This window comes from Amaranthus tricolor, chromosome 8 (assembly GCF_026212465.1).
Source record: "Amaranthus tricolor cultivar Red isolate AtriRed21 chromosome 8, ASM2621246v1, whole genome shotgun sequence".
In the NCBI taxonomy this organism is placed as follows: Eukaryota; Viridiplantae; Streptophyta; class Magnoliopsida; order Caryophyllales; family Amaranthaceae; genus Amaranthus; species Amaranthus tricolor.
Genome location: NC_080054.1, coordinates 26,960,311 through 26,973,878, shown reverse-complemented (window position 1 = coordinate 26,973,878; position 13,568 = coordinate 26,960,311). Strand labels below are relative to the sequence as shown.

The 13,568-nt window shown below is 35.1% G+C and overlaps 1 protein-coding gene across 3 annotated transcripts; it reads left to right on the top strand.

The window, feature by feature from the left end:
• The first annotated feature begins 2,321 nt into the window (after positions 1–2,321).
• On the top strand, positions 2,322–12,878 carry LOC130820983 (leucine-rich repeat receptor protein kinase HPCA1-like). 3 transcript variants are annotated; one of them, XM_057686569.1, is made up of 19 exons: positions 2,322–2,574; positions 3,697–3,817; positions 3,908–3,979; positions 4,291–4,365; positions 4,634–4,705; positions 4,782–4,943; positions 5,037–5,111; positions 5,859–5,930; positions 6,011–6,082; positions 6,158–6,226; positions 6,719–6,793; positions 7,657–7,728; positions 7,852–7,986; positions 8,338–8,813; positions 9,621–9,788; positions 9,883–10,019; positions 10,741–10,960; positions 11,075–11,310; positions 12,295–12,878. In XM_057686569.1, the coding sequence occupies exons 1-19, from the start codon at positions 2,457–2,459 to the stop codon at positions 12,736–12,738; spliced, it is 2,871 nt and encodes a 956-aa protein (XP_057542552.1). In that variant the 5' UTR covers positions 2,322–2,456; the 3' UTR covers positions 12,739–12,878. The 3 variants fall into 3 exon arrangements, with proteins under 3 accessions (XP_057542552.1, XP_057542551.1, XP_057542553.1); XM_057686568.1 differs by having other exon boundaries at positions 9,615–9,788; XM_057686570.1 differs by having other exon boundaries at positions 2,323–2,574; positions 9,642–9,788.
• Positions 12,879–13,568: the final 690 nt, after the last annotated feature.

The following is a 13,568-nucleotide window of genomic DNA, read 5'->3' as shown; positions in this document are numbered from 1 at the left end:
GGTTGGTTGACAATTTAAAGGGAAGAAAACACAAAAATCAAGTAAATGAATAATATGTGTGGATAAAATTAAATTTGCAAATAAAATAAAGATGGATATAACACCTGATTTTATGTCTAAATGTAAAATTTAATAAATTTATCAATTTTGATAAATTGAAGAAAACTTAATACTACTACAATTTTAAACTCTTTCTGAATACTTCATAGTAATAATTTTTAATTGACCATAAATAAACAAATTTTAAAGGTCAACTTGCCTAAAAAAATAAAGAAAAATTTAAACAAAACAACAAAACCCTCCTTCACCCAACCCATCTCCGGCCCCACCCTCTCCACCACCACTCCACTACGGCCGGAACCTTCCCATCCCCCACCACTTCCCGTTCGGACACTCCGACACCTCCAAAGTGGGCTACCAGCATTTCCCCCTCGAGCCACCAACCCTTTGCAAAAACCGACAACCCATATCTTCAGGCCACCAACCCCTCTTTCCCTAAAGCCACCAACCTTTCTTTCCCTTAAGCCACCAACCAATCAGTACAACGTTCAATCCTACAATCATGGTATTGATTTCTTCCTTAAGTTATCACTCCTATTTTTTTGGTTGGGTTTGAACTTGATTGATATGCATGGGTTTTTGCTGAGTATTGTTTTTTTAATACTGGAAATCTAGTGAACAGATTGGTGACTTTAATACCAGAATTAGAAGAGGGAAGGGTTGGAGGTCGCGTGTAGGGTTAGGAGGAGACCTCAAAGGGGTAATGGAGGAGGTGGGGGAATTTCAGGCGCCGGGGTGGTGGCGGCGCAGATTCCGGGATTGGGCTAGGGTGGGAGAGGGGATTAGGGTAGGGAGGAATTTTTTTTATTTAATTTTTTTTTAGGTAAGTGACCTGTTTTAGAGGTTATAGGTCATTTTGATTTATTATTAATTCAATTAATCCTAAGTCTATATTATTATAGAAAAATTAGTAAAATATTGTATTATTTACTAGATTTTTTTCTAAAATAAAATAATAAATATAGCAAACTTATTGAAAAAAATGGAGGAAGACAGTGTCATCGGTATTTCAAGTAAAGTTCCTCTTTACAAGGTCTCTTGATAATGATTGCAATTTGCAAGTATTTTCCACGGCCGTCATAAATTGAAACATTAACAATTAACATAAGTATTAATAAAATTAGTAGTGACCGTCGGATCATGTGAGATAGATTAAAAATTGACTAAGAATGATAATGTGTAGATAAAAATTTAAAAAAAATAATAAAATTATTATCTAAATAGAATTATTGTAAAGTTAAAGAGACGATTAAAATGAAAGGTGTGGCAATTTGTTAGACACAGGAGTCAGGAAGTAATGGTAACACTCATTCTGAGTTGAAAGTTCAAACTCTTAGATCTTATCTGGAACCCATTTATTGCCTAGTAACTCAATTGTCATTTTGTTAAAATGATTACAATGACTTTTCTTAACCCAAGAAACGAGAAAGAAAAGAGAGAAAAGTGTATTGTATTGGAAAGTGGGAGAAATATATGGAATGAAAAAAAAAATATGTGTATAAAAATTAAGCGAAAGAGTATAATTTAAGGCTAAAAATAGAAAGAGTGTGGTTTATAGCTAAAGCCTAAAAATAGAAAAAAACTATGGATGCGTTTACAGGAACGGTCGGGTGTCGTGTAAACGGCTATTATAGAGTAATAACATAAAATTGCAGCCGATGCGGTGTTATTTTTGGAAAAAAAAAAGTCACATAAAGGAAGTTTTGAACTTAAATTGCATTTTTGTTGTTGAAGTACTATTATTATGCAATAATGCTTACAACTATTAAACTTGTAATTTTGGAGGTTTTTTTAGTGTATCTTTAATTAACTTATTAGTTATTAGTTAATTATTTTGTTAATCAACTAAATTATGAGTAACTATAATTTATGTGTCTTAATAAAAATGGTTATTAATGAAATTCTAACGGGGAGACAAATAACGTTGTAACGGTGCAATATCGTTATAACGGTAAAATAACGGGCATGACACGTTACGTAACGATAAATGCGGCGTTTTGACTGTAAAATTTCATGCACCGTTTATAACAAGATTTAACATCGCGGCAACTATCAAACAGGTTACATAACGTGAACGGGGAGTTTTTATTCCATGATAATAGAAGTACTTATAGTCAACGGGTCAACGATCAACTGATGAATGGCGAAGACAAGTCCTCAAAAAAGATAGGATATTTTTGGTAAATTCATGGGACCCATATTATTGAATTTTCAACTGTCTTCTGTTCTTCATAAATGCCCATTATATTGACAATCATGTGCTTTCTAAAAAGAGCTTTTTGAGAGTAAACAAGTTGAGTGTCTCGTTTATGAATATGTCTGAGTATGCACTTGGAGTATTAAAAACACCTATTCTTATATTGAGATTACTTCATTTGCTATCAGATTCTTAAAAAATGTTAAAAATGAAAGATATAAGTAGTGGAATGGTGATCCCAAGAAGAATTGTTCTATTTCTGGTATTCATTTGCTTCCTTTTTTGGAGTAGTACAGCACTCACAAATGACCAAGATTGTAAGTCTGCATCATTGTATCATTTTTTATGTCTTTGTTCCTTGTATATCTGTTATCATAAGCATTTTTTTTATTAACATCATCATCATCATTATGTCATGCCATACCCATAGTATTCCGCTCATACTTGGTAGTTTATGGGCTCTAGGCAAACTGAAAGAAATGAACCTTCTCTACGAAGGCTCGATCCTGAACATTAACGGGTGTTTGGAAAATAACAAGAATTTTTTGATGTTAGGGCCTTTTTATCATTATAAATAAATGTAGACGTGTCATATACTTATTAATTTGATAGAAGAACTAATCACAATTGCAAATTTTTAAGTGTCTACTTCATTAACAAGAATTTTCAGATATTGGGCCATAGGCGAATGCCTACCTTGTCTATGATCAGGAACGGCCCTGCCAAAGAGACTCTTGACTCGAGAGAGACCTGCTCGAAATACTAAGAATGCTACATATTATTGATTTTTGACAGCGTTTGGTATTTTAATTTGCTATGAAATGTTAGATATTTTTCGTGAAAGAAATACTAAGAATGCTTGTGATTACTCCTATTCAATAATTAATTGTTCCAACCAAAATTTGATTTTTCATTTCGATAGTATATAACATATCTTGGGTTACACCCATCAACTTAAACTTTTGGTTGGGTTGGTTTCTTGACATGACATTAAAAACCAATATGACACAACTTCACGCATTCAAATCTCATCTACCCTCATTTCAAGTGGAATATTTAGTGTCAAGCATGAGGAGCTCTGTTGAATCCATACTTGATAGGATATGACTATTAGCTTAAGCTTTTGGTCGTTGAAATTGATTGAGTATACAACATTTGATTGCAACCACTAGTTTAAGTTTTTGATTGAGATCGTTTCTTGACATGTTATTAGATCCATTGAGACGGAAGGTCACATATACAAATCTCATCTCCGTTTCTAAGTGGAATATTTAGCGTTACATATGCTGAGCGCTTATGTTGTATCTATATTTCTTGCCCAAAGAGCTTTTGGTTGACTTGGTTTACCCTTCAAAAAGGATAAGGGAATGAGCATGAATGAAAATTGAAACTAGACTGATTGTTTTTCATTAGCCTTAACAAAAATGCTGTCTGTGCAGTTGCTGCTTTAAAGGCTCTCACAGATGGGTGGGCAAACATACCAGAGAAGTGGAAAGGAGAAGACCCTTGTGGCGACGAATGGGAAGGAATTACTTGCAACAATTCTCGAGTAGTTACCATGTATGTTATCATTTATGAGCATCAATCACACTTTGTAAACAATAACTTTTTGTATAAATGCTAACCTATTGTTTGTATATTGTGGTTTAGATCATTATCAAGTATGGGTTTGACAGGTCAGCTGACGGGAGACCTCGCAACATTGTCTGAACTTCAGATCCTGTAAGTTTTCATAGTAATCCAACCACATCATATATGCAAGGGAGGGGAATCAATCCTTCCGATAGATGGTGAATGGTGGGAATTGAACCCCAATTATAAGTGTGAAAGAGAAATTGTTCAACCACAAGGCCAACCTATATGAACATAATTTAGTGGAATACGCCCGTATTTTTTGTAGATGAAAAGAAGAAAATTTTGTCCTTAAGAGTGATAAATATGTAGAATCAAACAAAAGACCATATGAAATCGAGACTGTATTTTACTTGGGCTATCATGATTGGCATTCTTACCCTACTTTTTGTTTTATGCAGAGATCTTTCGTACAATAAAGGGCTTACGGGTTCTATTCCATCAAATATCGGAGATCTGTCCGAGCTTACAACCTTGTAATAAACCTTTTACATTTCTCTGAAAATTGGCGTTCACAACTGCCACTTCTGCACTAGGCTAACTGATACATCTTTTTGTTTCGGGATATTTTGTGGGGGCTATGATTTGGCATAGTTCTTATTGTATGATTCGGTCTCTAGTTTATGCACTATGTAACTGAAGATATGTATGCATAGACTAGGAACCGAATGATGCATGTGAATTATGTTAAACAACAAAGCAACCCCGTGAAATTCCCTTGTTTTGTTTTCTCTCATTTGGAAGAATTCTACTTGGTTGCGGCTTTTCTGGTCGAATCCCTGATACAGTCGGATCACTCAAGAAGCTCGTGTATTTGTAAGAATCTTACTTGTAGCAATGCTTCTTTTCCTTTCTTCCTTGTTTTCTTATGCTTGGCCTAAAAAACATGCAGATCACTGAATTCAAACAGCTTCACCGGAGAAATTCCAGCTTCTATTGGTAAGTTGGAACATCTGTATTGGCTGGATCTATCGGACAATAAGCTCAGTGGAAGTATCCCTGTTTCTGATGGAACCAAACCCGGACTTGATATGCTACTTCGTACAAAGCACTTGTATCCGCTCTTCCTCTACCTTGCGGACTTTTTCTATTACTATATCTCTTTTATCCACTTGATTGTTTTCTGACTAGATTTATACCATTTCAGTCACTTCGGAATAAATCAGCTCTCCGGAGAAATCCCACCGAGTCTTTTTAGTTCTGAAATGCTTCTAATCCATGTGTAAGTGCAATCATAAGCTCCTATGGTTTTTTTCCTATGTGCGATACACATTTTTCTACAAAATATTGCAGCAAAGTGACCAAAATTTTATAATGTGTACGTTGCACATAATTTCAAATCTGAGTTAAATTGTATAAAATCACATGGTATGGATCGACTTTCTTAAAATCAGCTCTTGATAAGGATTATGCTACATACTATTTTCACCGAACCAGACCACTGCATAAATTTGTTACGCTTCTCATGTGTGTGCAATGTTAAGCATTTTGTTACCCCTGCATTACTTCTTTAGAATCTAGTTTCCTGTTACTAGGATAGAGTAAAAACAAGGCGTATCGCATTGCGTCGGTTGCATTGTAAAGGTTTTCAAAATAAACGAACGGATATTTCCAGCGTTGTAAAGGTGTAAAAACCGCATTTTGGGTCATATCAAATCATGTCTTATGGTTTGGAAAGATATTTTGGCGTAATGATAACAAAATCACTCCCGTTACCGCATCACTTTTCCGTTACTGCTTTTTTACAATATGGTTACTAGTTTAATGTTTTCCTTTTTTCATCACATAAAAGTTTGCTACAAAGGGCCAATTGGAAATAACCTCTTTGTCATCACTAACAAGGGTAAGGTTGCTTACACCTGACCCCCAAACCCCACATACGTGGGAGCCATTTTATGGCGTTGGAGAAATGGAATGTTGTTGCCATTACATAATAGCTTGCTAATGATTGTCGTCTTGCTGCGGTCAGGCTTTTTGATAACAATAACCTCACAGGAAGAATTCCTCCAACATTAGGTCTTGTCCAAACCTTGCAAGCAGTGTAAGTGTCCAATAAGCATGGAACTATTACATTATGGTTTATCATTCTATTAATATCTTTCTTTTTCTTTTTTCTTTTAGTCGTTTCGACAGGAATGAATTGAGTGGGCCTGTTCCATCAAATTTGAACAACCTTACTAGCGTTAGCGAGTTGTAAGAGGATTTTCACTAGATTTTCATTGAAACTTCTTTATGAGATATTTATTCACTAAACTTGTGTACTTTCAGGGCTCTGTCCAACAATGCACTAACTGGTCCCCTGCCCAATCTTACGGGAATGAATAACCTTATGTCTGTGTAAGTATGATAAGAAACATGTGATTGCTTAAGCATTTTTTAGCGTAAGGAGAAAGAAGCCAGCATGTTCAAATCCATCGTTCAAGATACCGACCTTAAGTCTTGCCATCCTTATAATATTCTTCATTGTGAAAGGAACTAACTTTTATGACGACACTTTTTTCCTTTCAAAAAACTTGTCTAAATTTGTCTGCCTTCTTAACTTGTTATTTTCAGCAATTTAGCCTTTGAAGTATTTGAATGATGAAATAGGAAGACCTTGATCTTCTAACACCTATACTCATGAGATAATACTCGGTGCTATATTCTCCTCTAGCGTAACATAATTCGCCAGTTAATTCGCCTTTTGAATTCGCGAGCCACTCAATATGACCTTAAAATAATCCAAAACCGACTTTAATTTGCTTTTTCTGATTCGCGATTCGCAAGGAGATTATTGAATCAAGTGACCGTGTAATCCTCAATTTACGGTTAATAAATGTTTCTATACAGAGATTTGAGCAACAACAGTTTTGCTGCTACAAGGTTTCCTGCATGGTTCACAACATTGCGGTCCCTGAAAACGGTGTACGTATTTTTATCTTAAGCGCATTTAGTAAACCACTATTTTTTAATAACATGTTTTAGCGGATACATTTTAATCTCTCCTAGTGATATCTTGGTTCCGTTTAGTGCATTGTCTTCCACATATTTTCCATGCAAGATCTTCAGCACATCTTTGCCTACTTGTATTTATTATACCTTTTTGGCAACATCAATAACTAGAGGCAAATCCAGGATACTAGTTTGTTTGTCCAACAAGTGTTCTTTCTCTTTCAGCCTTCACTTATAATGTTGAGTGGTATAGAGTTTTTTCAAGGCAAAAACTGAGGGTGTTTGGCAATATAGTTTATTAGTCAATTTTAGCTTATTTTGATATAAATAGAGGGTTGAATGATCAAACCATCTAATATTAGTGTTTGTAAATTAGCTGGCTGAAACAACTTATTCATCTGTTTTTTGAACAACATGCTGCTCATAGCTGCGGGTTTAAACTCAGTTAGTCAAATCAACCAATGTAATCAGCTACCAGCTACCAACTACCAACTATCAGTTGTTTGCCAAACACCCCCTTAATCTTTTGATTATCAAATGACCATTGAGTATGATGTTCTATATAAAGAATTGTGATAAGACTTGTTTTGTGAGCTAGATTTGTCAAATATGCTTACGACTATCAGAGAATAACTACATATCCAAAGTGTCAAAACACTTCAGGCCGTAAAACCATGAAATATAAACCTGATATAAATCTAGTCGCTCGTGCTTTCTCTACTACAAATACGTATGAAATTATTTCAATTTAATCGTTTTTCTTTACCTACTCTATTATGTGTTTCAATTTTCTAGTCTTGTATATAAAATTGATTTGTTGAACATCGCACTTGCAGAATTATGGAACGGACAGGACTGGTAGGACAGCTTCCTGCTGAATTTTTCAACATCGATAGCTTACAGACTGTGTGAGTTGTAGATCATAAACTTGTGTCGTAAGCTTGGAAGATTTTCAATAATTGGACCGTAATAGTTTTGTTTACATCTAAATGATACAATGGGCTACTGTAATTTTGTCTTTGTTATTGTAGAAAGTTGAAGAACAATCAGCTTAACGGGAGTTTAGATATTAGAGGCCGGTATACCCGTCAATTGGAGCTCATTGATTTGGAGAATAATTCCATTGATAATGTCGATGTGGTGCTTGGAAACAATTTCACATTGATGTAAGTTTCTCATTCTGCATGGATAAGCTAGTAATGGCTGAAGTTTGAACTACAAAAGTGTAATTAATTGTTTAAAGCAAACTAAACAAAAAAAAAAAAAAAAAAAAAAAAAAACTTGAACCTCATATAGGCTTATGAGCTGTGAGGAATTGTTTACCCAAGAATTTTTTTAGGTCAAGCTTTATCCTAACCTCATAAAAGGAAATATCGAACTCTTGTGATTCACTAATTTTATTCGTAACGGTTTTGCTTTTCTGATCTTGTGCAATGGCCTGACACCCAATTATTGAGTTGTTTTCCCGATGTCTTGTGCATAGTTCTCATGGAACAAATTAACCCTTGCTTTTGTAGGTTAACAGATAACCCGTATTGTCAAAGAGGTTTAGTAAAATCACCGTACTGCAGTAGCAAGCTGCAGGAAACATCATACAGCACACCAGTGTTTTGTGTGACTTATAAATGTGCCGATGATCAAATGTCGAGCTCTAACTGCAAATGTGCATATCCATACACTGGCACTTTAATTCTCCGAGCCCCTTCCTTTTCAGCCTTTGGAAATGACGCATACTTCAACGAGCTTCAGAAATCTCTTCTGGGAAGTTTTGTGAACTTTTCACTTCCTGTGGATGCCGTCTCTCTAAGTGATGTATCTTTGGATACTTTTGGTTACGTTTCTATGCATTTAGCATTCTTTCCTGCCGGGCAAAATTATTTTAACAGAACTGCAGTGCTCAAACTTGGGTTTGTTTTCAGCAATCAGAGTTACGAGCCACCAAAAATATTCAAACCCTATGTTTTTCATGCAGATATCTACACTCATTTTGAAGGTGACTGTTAGAAGTATTATATTTGAATATCTAAACTTACATGAATTTCTGAGTCCTTAATCTATGCTTCTTGGCACCCATTCGGTCAAACAAATGGTTGTTGGCTAGTTTGACCAGTTGAAATCAAAATGTTTTAGCCAACAATATGGAGATGTTTGGTAAAAATTAATTGTTGGTTATTGGAAATAGCGAAAAACGTGTCAAAAAGCTAAAAGTGAATAAAAATGCTACTCATAGTAGCTTTTCGGTTTTGGCTAAGCCATTTACCAAACACTTTTTTAGGACGTTTGACAGCCAAAAGCCAACAAACAAGCTAATGAAAAACTCATTTACCAAGCACTTCCACTATCTAAATTGTATGTTATTGTGTCTTGAACTTGGGTTGCTTGTATCCAAAGCTTTGAAATAGGAAAAATTGATATTGATATTCCAACCTTTCAACCATCCGCCATGAATAATCCACCTTTGGATTATATTTAATAATTACACCTTGGCCCTCAGTGTGCTAGCAGCATAACCTTTTATTTTAACAATTCAACCTTTGCCCTTAGTTTGTTATTAACATACCCTTTTAGTATGCTAATAGCAAACTAAGGGCAAAAGTTGAATAATTAAAATATAATCCAAAGGTGAGATTATTCATAGTGGATGGGTGAAAGCTTGGACTATAATTATCAGTTGTTCCTTTTGAAATATTGCTGAACTCGAGATCCTTTGATTTCTGTTTTAATATTCGTTTGTCTTCAGAACTCATATTTTAGGATGAGCTAAGCCATTATCTTTTTATCCTTTTATGTGAAGTTTCAGAATCAGATCTCTGTATCACAGGTAACAAAAGTTCAACGCACACGATTGCAATAATTGGTGCTGTGATAGGAGTTGTGATTCTACTATTGCTATTAGTATGTGCTGGATTTTACGCACATTATCAGAAGAAGCGAGCAAATAAAGCGAAGCAACAGGCTAATCCATTTGGTAAGTAGCAACCAACAAGTATCAACTTCAATTTTTTAAGCAACAATTATAAATTCATGAAGCTTACTGATCCTTGTTCTTATCCACGGTGCAGTATCCTGGGACTCGCACGGAACTAGTGGCGATGTTCCTAAGTTGAAAGGATCTCGGTTTTTCACATTTGTAGAATTGCAAAAATGCACTAACAGTTTTTCTGAAGCTAACCATATTGGTTCCGGGGGTTATGGCAAGGTTGGTTTACTCATTAGAATCAAGTGAATAAAACAGTCAAATTAGTTCACCACTTCACCCTATCTAATGTTGTGTAATTGTCTGGCTATATTGATTTTTTTAAATTGGGATATTTTATTGATAAAAGTCTCAAAAAAGAGACCAAAAGCAATAAGGGACATCTAAAGAGCCTCTCTGGCATAAAAGACCCAGTAGGGGAAAAGCTATTGAGGAAGCAAAAGACGTAGGGCGCCCTTTAAATTAAAGATGTCTGGCTTATAATGTTATAAATGTATTTTTCGCTCTTGATGTAAATATGGCGAGTAAATTTTGTCTTGTTGAAGGTTGAACAAACTAAAAAGAACTACATAATTTAGTTTTTTCTACACCAAATTAAGGCGTGTGTAGCAATGTTTAATCACTCCTTGATCATGTAATAACCTTTTTGTTATGGGTTGATCTAGTTACTAAAGGCATTCCATTTCTCCCTTACTAGAGTTTGATTCTCACCACTTACAGTTTGGAATAATTTTCCCTGTCATTTCCTATAGGCGATCCTCCGGCCTAAACCCCAAATCACAAAAAAGGCAACCGCCTTGAGTACCACCTCTTTATGGTTTTACAAATTTATGATGGAATAGTACACTGAAAACTTCATAATGTATTCTTGGATCAAATTATCAGTTTGTTCTCTCCAAAAATATAGGCTGCATCGTGTGATTTACTCTTTATATGTAAGTAGGTTTACAGAGGAGTACTTACAGACGGACAAATTGTGGCTATTAAAAGATCTCAGCAAGGATCCATGCAAGGTAGTCGAGAGTTCAAAAATGAGATAGAGCTCTTGTCGAGGGTCCACCATAAGAATCTTGTGAAACTCATTGGATTCTGCTTCGATCATGGTGAGCAGATGCTGATCTATGAATTTATTCCAAATGGTACTCTTCTAGATAGTCTTTCAGGTAATTTTCTTAGTCTTTCAGCTTTCCGCTACCAAGCGCAGCACAATCAAAGTATTACAATTGTAAACGTTATGTGACTTCTCGACTCTGATGATGCATGAATTGTCTATGTAGGGAGGTCGGGGATTCAATTAGATTGGATAAGACGACTTAAAGTAGCCCTAGGCTCAGCTCGGGGACTACAGTATCTACATGAGCTTGCTGATCCACCAATTATACACCGGGATATTAAGTCTACTAACATCTTGCTTGACGAGCATCTAAATGCAAAAGTTGCGGACTTTGGGCTTTCCAGGCTCTATGGTGATGCTGACAAGGGATATGTTACTACTCAAGTCAAAGGAACAATGGTTAGTAATTAGTATAATCTTTAACCAATGTATTATATCCTTTGACAGTAAGATTCTCAGACTCTTAAATTTACCTCAATTTACCCTTGTCGAGTCCACGACACTCCAACATGATTGTGAGTTGTAACTTGTAACAACCATAGTGCAAAAATGCGGTAACGGCCACGATTGCACCAACGACATGGTGCTGCGTTAATGTGAGTGATGCGATTGTGGTATCACCAAATATCGACGAAAATCATGAGATATCCCTTGATACTTCCTAAAATGCGCTTCATTTTACACCTTGACAATTCAAGTATTATCGGTTCGGTAACTTTGAAAAACCTTTACAACACCGGTGATTCGATACTATGCGACCTTGTTTTTGCACTATGGTAACAACCTCCGCACTGCATTTTGAACCAAAAACATCAAACTTTTTCTAACCAAGTTGGTTAATTGGATTCAGAAATGAAAGTCACATTTACTGTCATTGACTCGTTTAGGTCTTTTCAAGTGCTAGTATGCTGAAATGATGCTTTATTATTGTAACACATCACTCGATTGCTAACTAGATGCCTTAAACCTACCTCACAACACTGCATTATCCCAATGCATCTAATCGACTCCAACCTTAGTCGAGTTAGTGTGGTTAGATGTACGTGACCTGATTGCAATCATCATCTGCAACTTCTCCTTAGCAAGAGACTTATAATGATTCATTATGATAGTTCGTTGTAATTGACTCCATCGAGAATGAGCATAAGCGTTGCACCTATGTTACTCGGACTCTTCATTTTGCTTCACGTACCCGTGTCCGATCCTTGATACTCGGACATTGGTATGGCACTTAGACACTTCATTTTAGGCATAAAATTGAATATCTAGACGTATTCGACACTTGGACACGAACCTGTATCCAACATCAATATTCGAGTCCAAGTAACAGCCTTGAACATATAAATTTTTATATTGACATTATTATTTGTTCTGCTGCTGCAGGGATACCTTGATCCTGAATATTTCCAGACAAATCAGTTAACCGAGAAAAGTGATATTTTTAGTTTCGGTGTGGTTTTACTCGAAATGATAACCGCTAGCAAACCAATTCAACAAGGACAATTCATAGTAAAACAGATCAAAGAAACAGTAGACAAGTCCAAGGAATTATATAACTTGTGTAATATAATTGATCCGTTGCTTCGTTCATCAACAATCGCCCTAGTTGGTTTCGACAGGTTTATGGATTTGGCTTTGAAATGTGTAGAAGAATTCGGAGTTGATAGGCCAGCAACAGGAGAAGTTGTGAAAGAACTGGAAAACATAATGCAGATGGCAGGAATGAACCCGGATGCTGATTCTACAACAACTTCTCAAAGTTACGAAGGATCGAGTACCGGACAAAGTTTTAACCATCCTTACTCTGGTGATTCTCTTGTTCGATAAAAATGAGGAATTATCCATGCAAATATGTTGTTTTCTTTGGTGTGTTTCAAATGCTTTTCGTCAAATATGTATAGAAGTACAATGTAAAGGATTCAAGGAGTCACTTTTGAACATATAGCGTTGTCTTTGTTTCATAATTAGTTGCTTCTTGTACTATATATCAAGCTAATGATGCATGCGTTAAGAGTATATAACGTGGACTTAACCATTAATTTAAGATGTTGATTGAGTTGGTTCCTTGATATAACATCAAAAGTCAATGTGATAGAAGCTTACGAGTTCGAATCTTTTTCACCCTTCATTCCAAAGCGGAATATTTAGCTTTATCATACGCAACATTCATAAGCTTTAAAGCATGGCTATGTTTAAGTCTATTTATTAGCTATGGCCATTTCAGGATCGAGATTCTTTGAATTCTATTATAGGATTAGAATCGAATTGTATGATCGTACAACTCTATAAATAAATTTAAATTTGTAGGTTATAATCATAGTAACTCATTTTAAAAGTTTAAGTCTGTGATATGATATATCTTCAACTTTATAGTCTTGAGAAAATAAAGTAGAAAATCATTCAAAAATTATATTAAAAGTCCTTATTAATGAATAAATTTAATTTTAAAATTATAATAATGGAATATTTTCAATCATAAGCATGTATGTGAAAGAAATAAGTGAAAGATGATGTATAAGAAAATTTAATCATAATTATAATTTAGAAAAAAAATAAATTTAATCATAATCATAATTGAGAAAAAAATTGTTGGATTGAACTCCAATGTAAGCCCCACATAAGATTTTTGCAAATGTGATAGAAGGTCTTCTCCATTT

Excerpts from the sequence above, each read along its gene's own strand:
- LOC130820983 (XM_057686568.1), top strand. The coding sequence starts at position 2,457 with ATGTTAAAAATGAAAGATATAAGTAGTGGAATGGTGATCCCAAGAAGA. Across the intron at positions 5,931-6,010 it reads GTCCAAACCTTGCAAGCAGT|TCGTTTCGACAGGAATGAAT; the intron begins GTAAGTGTCCAA and ends TTTTTCTTTTAG. Across the intron at positions 8,814-9,614 it reads TATCTACACTCATTTTGAAG|TTTCAGAATCAGATCTCTGT; the intron begins GTGACTGTTAGA and ends TTTTATGTGAAG.